General features: G+C 34.1%; 1 protein-coding gene and 1 non-coding gene across 4 annotated transcripts in view; both read left to right on the forward strand.

Annotated features, from left to right (window-relative positions):
* Positions 1-15,431, forward strand: part of Usp12 (ubiquitin specific peptidase 12) — a 77,405-nt gene that overhangs the window by 43,531 nt on the left and 18,443 nt on the right. For 2 of the 3 annotated variants that reach the window (XM_005317050.4, XM_040281648.2), the window contains one exon: positions 6,730-6,943. In XM_005317050.4, the coding sequence (XP_005317107.1) occupies positions 6,730-6,943 (214 nt within the window). Of the gene's footprint in view, positions 1-6,729; positions 6,944-12,187; positions 12,272-15,431 lie in introns of those variants that run through there. The other variant, XM_078016196.1, reaches the window with a different exon arrangement.
* On the forward strand, positions 3,587-3,697 carry LOC120888849 (U6 spliceosomal RNA). The gene has a single exon (XR_005732519.2). It is a non-coding gene; the product is annotated as a U6 spliceosomal RNA (small nuclear RNA).

Here is a 15,431-nt window from a genome sequence, read left to right on the forward strand (position 1 = left end):
GTTTCTGGTTAGTACTTGCAGACATGCTGTATGATATTTTGGTCAAGAGTGAACAGCATACAGGTCAAGAATGGATGTTATTTATGAAATGGTCCCAGGAGATTATAATGCAGCTAAAAAATTCTATTGCCTACCTAGCTACTTCTGTGATATAATGCAGTACATTACTTACCCATCCATGGTGATACTGTTTTTAACCAACTTATTGGCTACACTGCTAACAGCATAAAAATGTAACCCAGTATGTGGAAAATATAATACTTGATATTAAAAATAAGTTGACTGTTAACTGGTTTATGTACTACTACACTTTTAGTCATAATTTTAGGATGTAATCCTACTTAAACAAAAAAGTTGACAGTAAAATAGTATGCTGGATTTTGCTGGCAGCAGTCTCGTACATTTTGTTTACTTTGTCTCTTGATTGCATCAAGAGGCAACATCAGATGATTGACCTGCACCATCAGGGTTTGTGTTAAGTATGTTCTATGGTGCTTGCATAGTCACAGAATCACCTGGCAGGGCACTTTGCAGAATATATCCTCTGTGTTAAGCAGCACATGATTGTGTTTTAGTATAGTTGGTAGAGTGATTTGAACTATTTGAATACCCTTCTTTCATTGTTTTACTGTATAGTTATTATAATATTCTCATCCAACTAGGCCCCAATATAAATGTATATGTATCTGTGTATGTGTATGTGTATGTTTGTTGGTCTCAGTAAATTGTTTTGTGAGGCTCCTATGGAATGTCCTCCTCCCTCCCAGAGGGTCTTTTGATTTTCTTCCCAGACCATGTTATAAAAGGCCATTTAACTTGAATTCCTCCTAGTCATTTGTTGGAGCAGGGTTCATTATGTAGGAGATAGAGAAATAAAATGAAGTTTTCTATTTGTGGTTATAAAGTTGATGAAGGAAATGTCTCTTGATTTTTTTTTTTTTTTTTTTTTGCATTGAGTTTATTTTCATCTAGTTTCTCTCCACAGCCATAGCCTACTTAAGATTTAGGTTGTCAGAGATCACAGAGAATACCTGTATCAAACTCAGTGATGGATTTCTTGTCCAGGTATTCTGTCTGACTAGATTGAATAAATGTCACATCTGTTGCAGGGTCTGTGAAAGGCCTTGTGATGAACAGCCTGACGGAATTTGCATGGAGAAGTCAGTTTCCACAAGAAAGCAAGGGGCAGCAGAATGAGTATGGGGTGAGGGTTGTTCTTGAGCATACTGAAAGCCTAATTTTGGATCAGCTGCTCAAGTTTGGTCCACTTGGGTGAATTGAGAGTTGTGGGTTGGGGTCCAGCTTGGGGACAGTGGAAGAAGTTGCACTTCTTCAAAAGTGCAAAAAAAGTGGTTCCTATAATAGTTTTTAAAGGTCATACTGTTAACATGATGTTTAAATTGGTTGTCTCTAAGTGAAGTAAGATGAACCATTGGGTGTAGGAAGCAAATTATTAAGTTTCTAATGTTTGTTTTCATCTACAAATGATAGCTTAAGTTTTACTAATCAAACCACTGTTTTAAAATCTAAAACCCATGGTTTACAAACAAACATCTCAGTTTGATTACTCATTTAAATGTTAATTAGTAGAAATAATTTTTTTAAATAATAAATTTAAGATAAAACTTTAAATGTGTATATATATTGGTACCCAGGATTGAACTCATGGCCACTCGACCACTGAGCCACATCCCCAACCCTTTTATTTCTACTTTATTTAGACACAGGGTCTCATTGAGTTGCTTAGCGCCTCGCCATTGCTGACACTGGGATTACAGCATGTACCATCACACCCAGCCGATTTAATCTTAATTATACTCTTATATTTAAACATACATAGTATAGTAGTACATAAATATTTTATAAATAAATACATTGTGTTAGGGATATGAGCTCAAATAATCTTTCTGGTGGAGATATGATAAAAATATTTGTGGTGGTGTAATTTTTAAGATTTGGAAAAGGCAATTTGAAAGGATGAGATTGTATTCACTCATCAATTGAAAAATCAGTAGTCAGAAGCTGAGGATGTAGCTTAGTGGTGTAGCATATGCTTAGCATATGCAAGACTCTGGGTTCAATCCCAGGCACCCCCGTCCACCTTAAAAAGATCAAAAAAGAAAAGAAAAGGAAGAAAAATGAAATGCCTAGAACTTGAGAAGAGTAGCAGCTTTTACAATTTACTTCCTCTGATTTTAAACGTGGCTACATCTTTGTTCTTCAAACCAGCTGAGATAACAAAGGATAGGTTTCAATTCTAAAGCTATGTCTTGTTTAGAAATGAGTAGAAAGAAAATCATTCTATACCTTTTGCACAAAAGCTATACATTTGAAAGATTTTTAGGTTTCAGGAACTTGAATGAAAATTAGTATTAAAAAGCAAGGCAATTAAACAAGTTTCAAAATTATTAAAAAGACCGAAAGTTATCTAATTCTGGAGAAATAGTAGTTTCATTCTTTTTCTTTAATGGGATTGATTAAAGTAAGTAAAAGAAGACTATAGTAGTGGACTTGAGGGAATTGATTATAATATTATCTATTGCTTTATAGTCAGAAGATCAGCAGGTTGTATGGACAGTAGTGCAAGGCTGACTTTCATTAATCTGTACAAAATAGAGATTCCTTTTACTTTTTTCTTTCCCCATTTGTTGCTTATAATTTATGGGTAGATCATTCTTCACTATCATAATAGTTCTGATATAACCTTGAGTTGATATCTTTTGTTTTTATCTACCTACTATAGGAGTTAATGTTAGATTTCCCTATTTCCTTTTCTTTAATAAAGATGCCCAGATTATGGAAATTCTATCTTTTCTTTTAAGACAGAACCAAAGTTTGTTGGTCATTAGATTCCTTAGGTTTATAATGTAAATGCTAAAAATTTTCAGATGAGCTTATACTATAAAATGGAAAATGGTAAATTAATTTTTATAAGCATAGGTTATTTTTAAAAAAAATTGTTTTAGTTGACAGTGGATCTTTATTTATTTATGTGGTGCTGAGAATTGAACCCTGTGCCTCACACATGCCATGCAAGTGCTCTACCACTGAGCCACAACCAGCCCTATGAGTATAGATTCTATTGTAGCTATGCTTAGTCACTGGGGGAAGCTTTATTGAAGTATATCTGGAGTTACCTGATCACCAGTATCAGTAAGTCAGGATCACACACTTCTTTTAGCCTTTTTCTAGAAACCCTTTACAGCATCTCTCTCTGAAACCAGTGCTTTGTTTTGACTAGCAGTGTGAATGTGAAGTCACACATTCTCATTGGGTCTCATTCTCATCTGGAGAGGTCATGCGCTCCCAAGTGTTTAAAAAAATGTCAGTAAGTCCTGCTTTCATTTGAGATTTCTATTAATACTGTGCTTCTTACTGGGGTAGAGAGGTCTATTGGTTTAATATATGTGGAAGAAAACGTGTTCAGACAGGAGGTCATTGGAGATGCTTTTGAGGTTTTTTTTCCCATGGAATTATTGGCTGTGCCTAGTTTCCATCTTCCCTCTGTATTTAGACTAGTTGTATCTTATATTTGCTATGAATTTGACACACGATGATACAGTTTACCTCAAAGATTAAACACTTAGTGCTCGCTTGCTTCGGCAGCACATATACTAAAATTGGAAGGAGACAGAGAAGATTAGTATGGCCCCTGCTGAAGGATGACACACAAATTCATGTAGCATTGCTTATTTAAAAACAAAACAAACCACTTAAAATCATTTTTTAGAAACAAGAGGCGGTGAGTAATGTTAATCCCCATATAAACCCATCAATTTAGCTTTAATGCTTACCAGTATTTGGCTGATTTCTTTATTCTCTTCCAGTTATTTCCCCCAAACCTTCAAGAAGAAGAATCCTAGTCATTTATGTCATTTTGCGCATAAAATTTTTTTAAATTATGCTCTTCCAACTGATAGGGATGTTTTAAAATTGTAACCCTCTCATTCTCATATCAAGATTATCTCAAGGTCATCTAGTATTAGTGTACACATTCAAATGTCTTCTCTTGTCTACAGGTCATTTTTTAATTTTTATTTTATTTTATTTTTTGGTACCAGGGATGCTTAACACTGAGCCACATCCGCAGCCCTTTTTATTTTTGTTTTTTATTTTGAGACAGGGTCCAGCTAACTTTTTTATAGATGATTTGTTCAGGTCAGGATCTGGGTGAATCCCTCTCCCCCTCCTCCTCCTTTTTCTTTTGAATAGACACAATACCTTTATTTCATTGATTTATTTTTATGTGGTGCTAAGGATAGAACCCAGGGCCTCAAATGTGCTAGGCAAGCGCTCTACCACTGAGCTACAACCCCCCAGTCCCAGGATCTGGGTAAATTCTGTGTGTAACTGTTTTGATTTGAATGTGATGTGTCTTGAGTTCTTCCCAGCCTTTTTCTTTGTCATAACTGATTTGTGCAGAAACCTGATCATTTGTCCTGGAACTATCCAACATTTTAAAACTTGGCCTACTCTTTCTTTGTGGTATTGTCTAGCTTGTTCCTCCATTATCTAAATTATAATACTAATTTATAAGATATTTAGAGAAACTTGATTTAAGTTTAGTGTTTTTTTTTTTACGGTAAAGAGTATTTCATAGGAGGTTTATCACAAGTTACAATAAATTACTTATTCACTGCCATTTATGCTGAAATGCATTGGGGGTTGATCCCTCTGTTTTAAGGATCCCCATCAACCTTTAACCTAATACTTTTAGTTAGCATCTGTTGATAATTGTTGCTTACTCCATTATTTATAACCATTTCTTCTCATTTTATTTGTTGGAATAATCCTATAAATGAGATTTCTTTCATTAATTATTTAGTGCCCCTGAAATGTGGTTCTTATAAAAAAGGCAAAGTAAAACTTGGATGTTTCTGTTGCATATGATAGTTTGTAGCCTCTAATGGATACTAATGAGGGTTTATTCCTTTTTTCTTTATAATGGCATTTTGAATTCCTGGATCCATTTCAGTAATTTCTTTTGAGTGAAAGTTAATTCTTATATTCATACAAATAGATCCTAGGCTAATCCTGTACATTGTGTATTTCTTGTCTTAGATACCATCCAGCCATACTCCAAGGCATCCTGGTTCCTTCAAGTAGGAAAAAGTATTCAGAGATCACAGTCTGGGTGAAGGGGAAGCTCACTGCTTCCCTGCCTGTCCTTCCATTGGATAGAGTTTGAAAGCACACATGCACACTATGTGCACATTCACACATGTGTGCATGAGTTTATATAGATATTTCCAATTTAAATTTACAGGGCGTTCACTTCTCTAATTGTTATTACAGTATCTTTTTTTCTTTTATATTAGAATGTTTGGCTCCTAAGGGTATAAACATAATTTCTTGCTTACTTTATTCTATATGTATTTTAATTTCCAAATGATGGTATCAATAGATTTCTTTGTGGTTCTTTTTATTCTTAGATGATATCTTTTGGTTTCTTATATTACTGTTTGTTTTCTCTTTTTTATTTTTTTAATTTGTTCTAATTAGTTACATGACAGTAGAATTCATTTTTCTACATTGTTACCGCTTATTTTCAATTTTAAGAGGCCCGCCCCTCCCATTTTGTATTAGGGACTGAACCCAGGATACTCAACCACTGAGTCAGTGGCCCTCCTCCCTTCCTCCTTTGAGACAGGGTCTTGCTAAATTGCTTATGGCCTCCCAAGCTGCTGGGATTCCATGTGTGCACTACTGTGTGGGCCCTCCTCTTGTTTTTTTTTTTTTTTCCCCTCTGATATGATTTCTTTCTTTTTTTTAAATAGGGGTACCTAGTAAGCTTTTTGTACATAAACACACTAGGCAAGTACCCTACCACCGAGCTACATCCCCATCTTGTTATCTATTTTTTTAACTTTATCTGTGATCACTCTGTAGAAATTATTTGAGAATTATTTTTGTTCCAGTTTTAAAGTGTTCCTCAAGTCCTCATTAATTGACTTTTGAGTATTCTGTTAACTGATTTTTAGAGCCAGTGTCTCTTAATACGAAAAATAAGGGTAATAAATACTTATCAGGCTATGCTTTACTTTATAAGGTGGGGTTAACCCTCCCTGCATTTTTAAAGAGGAGGAAATTAAAGTTCAGTAAGATGTAGAGACATACTCCCTTTAGATAGATCCATAGTTCAGGTTTTAACTGATGCTTATAAAGCAAGAATCATGCAATCTGACTTTTTAGTGTTTGTTAGATTGCCAGTTGATGACTTTTCAACATTTCAAGGGATCTTGTTAAATTTTGTTTTATGTTTTTGCTTAATGTATTTATTTTGGTTGTGCCTCAGAACTTAATAGAAAAATCTTATTTTTTGTGTTTTTCTTAAAGAATTTTTATGAGTTATTTAAAATGTATAATATATAAAATGTTTAGTATGCCATTATAACAATGGGAATTTAAGGAAAAATTAGAGTCCTATGCCCTAACTAATATTTGTTCATAACTATATAGTGTTTTAAATCAGTTTTCATAGAGTCCAAGTTTATTGCATATATTTTATTTCACTTTTAACCTGAAATTGATGCCTAAAGCATCTATTTAATATTAAAATGGCTAATTTGTCAAATAATTATTTCTATGCTTTCAGATATTTTTATGTGGATTTTAAGTTCCCTTTCTTACCCTTTTGTTCTAACTAATCATAGAAAAATTATTTCTCTTGAAATGCATTGCCCTAAATTTAACTTTCTGTTTTTGTTTTTTTTTTTTCCCTCGTTCTAGTTTGGGAATACCTGCTACTGCAATTCAGTTCTTCAAGCACTTTATTTTTGTCGTCCATTTCGGGAAAAAGTTCTAGCATACAAGAGTCAGCCTAGGAAGAAGGAGAACCTTCTTACTTGCTTAGCAGATCTCTTCCATAGCATAGCCACTCAGAAGAAAAAGGTTGGAGTAATACCTCCGAAGAAGTTCATAACAAGATTACGGAAAGAAAATGGTAATTCTTCTACTTCTCTACATTATTGCTTATATAGCAGGAAGGCTAAATATAGCATATCTTAACCCACGTGTTTATTGAGCATCATCTTTATGCCTGACAATATATTGCCATTGAGGAAACAGAGGTGATATTCTGTCTTTAAGGAGGTACTAGTTTAGTGGAAGAAATAATTTCACAGTAATTAATATGAGGTGTACTTGGCATTTGAAAGTGTGTTATATAAATATGAAATTTCATATGTCAGGATACTTTGTCTTTTCTGCCTACTTGGCTTTTCTATGGAGAATGAAGTTTTTTTCCAGTAGGATTGTGATTTTTTGTGTGCATAGTACTTGCGTATCATTAACTCATGTGATCTATTCAGTAATTTGAATACATTATTTTCCCACTGTAGCCAGGGGGGAAAAGTACAGAAGCTAAAAACTTGCCAGAAGTCAGGGAAAGGAGAGAAAATAAAAACTGAGAACTTCTGGTTAAGTTTTAATCCTTTCTCACTTTTGAAAACATTTACTGAGTAAGCTTCACCTTTGATTTTTATAAGCCTTTAGCTTAGATATTGCCTTATTTTCCATCAGGTGTTTTTTATTTTGAGATTGTAGCAATTTTTATTTACTTAATCCTGCTTATTTGCATTTTTTCCAAATATTAAGCATTTGTATTTTTTAAAAATTCTTTTTAGTTTTATATGGCAATAGAATATTTTAATTTACTTATATGAACATGGAATACATTGTATTCTAGTTAGGACCTCAGTCTTGCATATGTATACACGATGGTGAGATTCACTTTATTATATACATGAGTTTTTAACTAAGGCTCAGAGAAGTGAATCAGTTTGTCCCAGGTCATACAGAGTTAATAAGTAACATCTAGTTTTCACCTTATTCCTAATAAGTCTAGTATTCTGTCTCCTGGTATGTTGCCTCAAAAATTCAAATGGAATTTAGATAATTTGGAAATCTGGGTTTTGTTTGATGTAGGTATTTCAGTCATGTAAAAATAAAGTCATATTATTAGATTGAATTGTTTGATATCATTAGAAAAATGTCCACAGAAGTATGTGTTTAAGATTGATTATTAAATACATTGATGTGTAATCTTGCCCTTAAAATTATCAGCTTTACTGATCATTATCATGTGGATTGAGATAAGCTTGAATCATATCTGGTGCCATGAAATACAAGACCCTGAAATATGACATATCTATAGACTATTATAGGCTTATTATATAGACTTTATTCTGATATGCATTAAAGATTTGTTCATTTACACATACACCCTGTGCAAATATATAACAATTCATTATTGCTCACGAAACCACATTTTTTCTGTAATGAAGAGAAAATATGTTTACTTTCTTAGATTACATACAGATCTATAGTAGTATCTTGTTTTCAAGAAAGCCAAAAGCAACCTTTTGGCATGTGATTGAGCAATTCCAGTCCTAGTCTTTTTGTCTATGTTTGTATGAGATATGAACCTTTAAAGAATTTATCCTGAAAATTATTGTGCATGTAAGTTGAACTTGACATCTCTTCTTGGTGACTCTTAGTAATTTAGAAATGTTCAATATCAGAAGTTTGTAACTTAAACAGAATACATGTTATTTTCCTTTTCATTTAATAGAATATTTTTCTAGCCCATACTTATTAATCTACTGGATATGCTTTTTAAATGTATAGTTTTTTTTTTTTTTCCCTCCTTCTTTTTTTTAAGTTAGACTTACTCGTGCTAAATACAGAGTTCAAGTTACTGTGTCATGTGTGTGTGTGTATCCCCGGGCCCTGTGCTAGATATTGAAACCAGAATCTTGCCAATGCTAGGCAAGTGTTCTGTAACTGAGCTTTATATTCATCCCCTCAAGTTACTGTGTTTTGAATTCTATGCAGTTATATACTTAGGATTTTATATTTTCTTTTCAAAATGTTTTTTTTAAAAAAATATATTTTTTAGAAGTAGTTGGACACAATACCTTTATTTTGTTTATTTATTTTTCTTATGTGGTGCTGAGGATTGAACCCAAGGCCTCACATGTGCTAGATGAGCACTCTACTGCTGAGCCACAATCTCAGCCCCTCAAAATGTTTTTATAGTGTTTATTAGTTCTTAAATTTTTTATTGGTGCCTTATAATAGTGAGATTCATTGTGGAATATTCTTGTATGCAAAAAACTTAATTTGGTCCAGTTTTATTCCCCAGGATCTCCCCTTTTCCTTCCTTCCTCTCTTGCCCTGTCCCCTTCCTCTACTCTACTGATCCTCCCTTCTATTTTCATGAGATTCCTTCCCCTGCCCTCTTTTTTTCTCTTTATCCTCCCTCTAGCTTTCACATATGAGAAAAAAACATATACAACCCTCGACTTTCAGAATCTGACTTATTTTGTCTTCTTTATGGCTGAATAAAACTTCATTGTGTATACATGCTACATTTCTTTATTCATCTGTTGACAGGCACGTAGCTGGTTCTATACCCTGGCTATTGTGAATTGTACTGCTATAAACTTGGGGATGCATGTATTGCTATAATATGCTGACTTTAACTCTTTTTTTTTTTATTGGTTGTTCACAACATTACAAAGCTCTTGACATATCATATTTCATACATTAGATTGAAGTGGGTTATGAACTCCCAATTTTTACCCCAAATGCAGATTGCAGAATCACGTTGGTTACACATCCACAATTTTACATAATGCCCTATTAGTAACTGTTGTATTCTGCTACCTTTACTATCCCCTACTATCCCCCCTCCCTTCCCCTCCCATCTTCTCTCTCTACCCCACCTACTGTAATTCATTTCTCTCCTTGTTTATTTTCCCATTCCCCTCACAACCTCTTATATGTAATTATGTATAGCAATGAGGGTCTCCCTTCATTTCCATGCAATTTCCCTTTTCTCTCCCTTTCCCTCCCATCTCATGACTCTGTTTAATGTTAATCTTTTCTTCCTGCTCTTCCTCCCTGCTCTGTTCATAGTTGCTCTCATTATATCAAAGAAGACATTTGGTATTTGTTTTTTAGGATTGGCTAGCTTCACTAAGCATAATCTGCTCTAGTGTCATCCATTTCCCTGCAAATTCCATGATTTTGTCATTTTTTAATGCTGCGTAATACTCCATGGTGTATAAATGCCACATTTTTTTTATCCATTCATCTATTGAAGGGCATCTGGGTTGGTTCCACTGACTTTAACTCTTTAGGATAAATATTGAGGAGTAGTATAGCTGGGCATGTAGTAGTTCCATTCCTAGTCTTTTGAGGAACCTCAATACTGATGTAAGTGTTCCTTGTTCCTCAAGTTTATTCTAATAAATAATGGAACATTTTTTCTAAAATATTCTTTTCCAAAAGTTTCTTTTTTTGTATTTAGACAGAATGAACATAATACAATAGATTGCTTAAATTTTTTGAGTGAAATTAATTCTAGAATAAATATTAATTTATTCCAAGCCCATCTTCTCATGAGTTTTTTCCCTTAATTTCAAAAATAATATTTAGTAGAAAAGTATTTTTGTTACTATATATTGCTAGCATTTGTAAATATGTTTTGAAATATATTATTTTTTTGGCTTTTGAACTTTTTCCCTGAAATTGTATAGAGAAGTGCGTACAAATCAAAGAGGATTTAATATATTCTCCATTGTGTCTTTCCTTTCATATTATATTTCAATCTGTAAAAATGTTATCTATTTTATTATTTAACACGAGCCGACTGTTGGATAGTTTTTTGTAAATCATTATTTCCTTCCATACTGTGTTAAAAAAAACCTTTGATATCCTTTGGAAAGAAACAATTGTAATTTCTATTCATTAATGAATTTTGTTTAAAAAGTTTTAATGCAGCATAAGAAACTGTCCATTCTGTGTGAAACACTAGCTTCACAACTGTACCATCTTGGATGATGGGATGGTACTAGTTGATTGATTAATTATTACATATCCATTTTCTGTTGTGTGCCAGACACTGTCTCTGCATTGCCGATATAGAAATAAGCCATCAGGGAACTGACAGTCTAGTGTGGAGGAAATCAACAGTGATGTTATATAGTGTGTCATTGTTAGAAAGAAAAATAAAGCAGGGAAAGAGTGTGGAGAAGGAGGGAGTGGTCTATATAGAAGTGGGTGGTTGTGAAAGTTGTCACCTCTTATAGGTGACATTGGGATTTGAAGTAAGAAAAAAGCCATTTGAAGATCTAAAATAAAAATGTTATCTGTAGAAAGAACAGAAAGTGTAGTAAAGGATGGCTTGACAGTTAGTGTGGTGTGACTGGAGTAGGATAAAAATGCAATGAGAGAGAAGGGCAGAGACTTAGAAGTAGGGTTTTATTTTGAAAGACATGGGAAGCCATTAACAGTTCTGAACAGGTGAATGATAACGTCCTGATTTGCATCAGGAGAAGATCCCTCCAGATGGGAAAGGGTGGGCATGAGCAGTGTGATAGCAGAAACAGGAAGTCTAGCCAGAGGCTACTGTATTAAAGTCATCTGTTTAGAGCACTTCTATAGGCTCTGCTGTTATTTTGGAAGAAAGAAAAACACAGGTGGTGATCTAATTGTATTAGCTAGAGTTGATTGCCAGCTGGACATTTAATTTAGAATTATTTAAAGTGGGCTTCAGAATCATATCAATTGGAATTTATAGCTGTGTGCCCCTACACACTAATTTTTGGCAATACATGTAGTTCAAATTGTTGTTTTGGGTCAAATATGCTTATCTCATATCATCTTTAACTGTCAACTCCTATTGTTCATTCATTTGTTCATTCAAAAATTGTCAAGCACATCTTAATACATGGCAAGTACTATTGTAAGTGCTAGGTATATACCAGTGCATGAGATAAAAATGATTCTAGTTCTTAAGGAATCTGCACATGTATGTTTCGGAGCTGTATCTCTGTAGGAGAGGTACAGATCATATGGGTTACATCACACATGCAAACACACATATGTCTTGGTCTTCCTCAAATGAGGAAATATTAGTCATTTATAAATAACACCTATAAAATAGATTTGAGTAAATAATTTATTGTATGTATTTCAATAAGTTCTTTACCCCCCCAAATTTTTTATGATTTATAGAGTATTGTGTAATAGAAGCTATAGTTATTTCAGAATTATGAAAAAAATCTATTTTTAGGCAGTGACTTAATTTATTCTTTTGCATTAATGTTGGAGCTGTATCAGGATTATAAATGGTTTATAATTATTTATTTAATAATGAAATTGTCTATCTCTCCTAATAGACTGTCAGTTCCATGACGAAGGGAACCCATTTGTTTTTGCTCACCATTGTTTTCTCAGCATATAATCCAGTTCCTGGCACATAGTAGGTGCTTACTAAATACTTGTTGAATGAGGGAATGAATGAGTGAATTGGTTTAATTTACCAAAGCAATTTTAAAATCCATCTTTCCCATTATGCTCTTTAGAGTAGAGAGCCAACCATAAGAAAAAATTAAACATAATACCATTGACAGGGATTGTTACAAAGTCATCATATTGATATTTCGATTTTTATATTGTCCTAGTACTTGTAAAGCTATCATGTCTGCTTTCAGGCATTGCAATATTCTATTATATTGACTATGTTTACATAAAAGGACTGTAAATTACTTAGAATCACCTCAACAGAAGTTTAAAAAAAAATTTCTGATTTACTTTGAATCTCATTTCCAGAGATTTCAAGTCAGCTGAGGTATTTCTGTGGATATGAAGTCATTGTTCTATAGCAAAGGAACACCCTCCTAAACACCCCCCACCACACACACACCAGGGTAAAACCCCAGAACAAGAAACATCTGTACCTTTTACTATACCCTCTCCCCAAAAAAGCCATTTATTTTTTAAAAACACATATGTATGCTAAAATAATTTTTTAACAGAAAAATTAAGCTGTTTTAGATTATGACATTGAGCTAGCATATTATTATCCAATGTAGTGAATTAATCATCACCAATTCAAACTAGGGGCCCCAGGAGTGCTTTCATAAAGTCTTTTACTAGTCCTCCCTCGTTATCTCTGGATTCTTCCATGACTTTCAGTTTATTTTTACTTTTCTTAAATCCTTTATCAACTCTAGCACGGTTATATGTTGGTCTTTATGACGGAAAGATGAAGGTGTACTTAAGGAAGCTGCCTTAAGTTTGGGGCATCAGGATTACTGGAAATTAGGCCCTCAGTAGATGGTGGGTGGGTTGGCAGGCAGATGGCCTCAAAGAAAAGAGGATCAAGGGTCACAATATGGCCAGATCTTGTACGCTGTTCATCGATGGCAGAAGTGGAACAATTTTGAAATGGTAGCAGAGAGCTAGAAAGGTTCAAGAGAATTTGTTTAGAATGTGGTTCCTAGAAGCAGCAGAAAGTGTTGAGAATGAAGAAAATCCCAAGGATGAGGAAGAAAATAGGGTGTAATAAGTAAATTAGTATAGTAGTGGATAGGAGATTGAGATTGAGGATTGAAGGATTTATTATTTTCGGGAAGGGAGATTTATTGCATTGAGAAACAAGGTTAAAGTTGATTGTATTCCATTTTCTGAACTTTGGTCTAGACCTTTTCATGGTGGAACCATCTGAAGGTTCTAAGCCTGACAGATTGGCTTCAAACAGGTAGAATGGACCACCAAGAAGGTTTGCAGAGCTAACAACCTGCCTCACAGTGTTGGCAGTGGTAGCTTCAATGGCTTTTGCTGTGAGCTGGGATTGGAGAATGGTGGCACAGAGCTTTGGATTTACTATCTATCATGGGCAAAAACCAGTGGACACATAGTATACCAGATTCAAGATCAAATAAATATTAAGTCCACATGGGCTGAATTCATAGGCTAAAGGTAACAGGGAATTTGTTTAAGGCTAATGGAGTCCTTAATGCTAAGCTTATAGCAAGGAAATTAAGTGTGGCTCCAATTATATTGTTAGGGTGTTTGATTTGAGAGCAGAATTTGTGGCATGAATTTTGGGTATGTAAATGTAATGAAATAATAAACAAGAAAAGTTTATGTGGATTTTACCATGCAATGTAGGAGATGTTTGTTAGGGAAAAATCTTTGGTAGGATCCATGAATCACACTTTTATTCTTTCACAGTGAAATTGAATAAGGGGACCTGACTTGAACCAGATAGATCATAAAAGAAATGGTGCAGACTAGACAGATGTAGGAATGATTTTTAAAAATTGAGAGAGCTTAGGAAGTAACTGGATATGAAGAATGTGCAACTGGCAGTGATGTTGACCAGGAAAGTGGACATTTTGTACAAAAAGCCCTTGTTGATTGGTGTATATGCAAATAATAGATGCATACATTCTTTTAGTAAAATCTCTGTACAGCAAAATAGAAGTTCCTGTGGATGCTCTACCCCTCTCTCCCAACTCCTAAGTTTCCTCTTTCTTAGAAATAACTTGGTCCTGGTCTGGGGATGTAGCTCAGTGGAAGAGTGCTTGCCTATCATGTGGGAAGAAGCCCCGCCCCCCACCCCCTTAAAAAAAAAAAAAAAAAAGGAAAAGAAAATTTGATCTTAACAACCCTTTTTTAATGCACTTTAAAAAATATGTGTGAATATATATATGTTGTCTCCAAATAGTGATAGTTAAATTTTGTGAAGTCTTTTAGTTGGTTATTTTACATAAATGGGGAGGTCTCTTACACATTTTCAGCATCTTTGTTTTACTTAATATCTTAGAAATTTTGCCATATTAATTCATATAGAATGAACCAACCAACCTACCCACCCACCCATCCTTCCATCCTTCCATCCTTCCTTCTCTCTCCCTCCCTCCTTCCCTTCCCCTCCCTTTCTCCCTCTTTTTGTTATTGAAGATTGAATTCAGGGACACTTTCCCACTGAGCTACATCACTTCTTATTTTTTGAGATAGGGTCTTGCTAAGGTTCTGGGGTTGGTCTTGATTTTGGCAATCTTCTGCTCAGCCTTCTGAACTGCTAGGATTGTAGGCTTGTGTTACTGTGCCCAGCTATGGAACTACTTTCTTTTTAACCATTTCTCAGTATTTCCTAACCAAATTATACCATAATTAAAACCATTCTGTTGTTAACATTTAAGGTATGTTGGTACATGCACAGATATTTACTTGGCACTACTATCTAGGAGAACTAGGTTGCATTCTGTTAAAAGCATTAATTAAAACTGCCCTTTAAAATATGCTATACTAAGTGACAGCCCCAGTAGTAGTGAGTGAGAATGCTCATTTCTCCTCATTCAAGCCAGCTTTGAACAGTAAGTCATTTTATTAAGTTGCTTTTTATTTTGTCAAAGTGATGGGGAAAATGATTTGTTTTAATTTTTATCTCTCAACTACTTGTCATATATTATTTGGGCATTTGTATTTCTATTCTGAATTGCCTATCTTTTTCCTAGTTTTCGTTTGTCTTCATTTATGTTGTCTTCGCCATGCAGAAGCACTTAATTTTTATGTAGCTGGTCTTTCTGTGTTTTAGATCTGTTCAGTATCATCAGCAATAATAATAGCAA

This window comes from Ictidomys tridecemlineatus, chromosome 6 (genome assembly GCF_052094955.1).
Source record: "Ictidomys tridecemlineatus isolate mIctTri1 chromosome 6, mIctTri1.hap1, whole genome shotgun sequence".
NCBI classification, from domain to species: Eukaryota; Metazoa; Chordata; class Mammalia; order Rodentia; family Sciuridae; genus Ictidomys; species Ictidomys tridecemlineatus.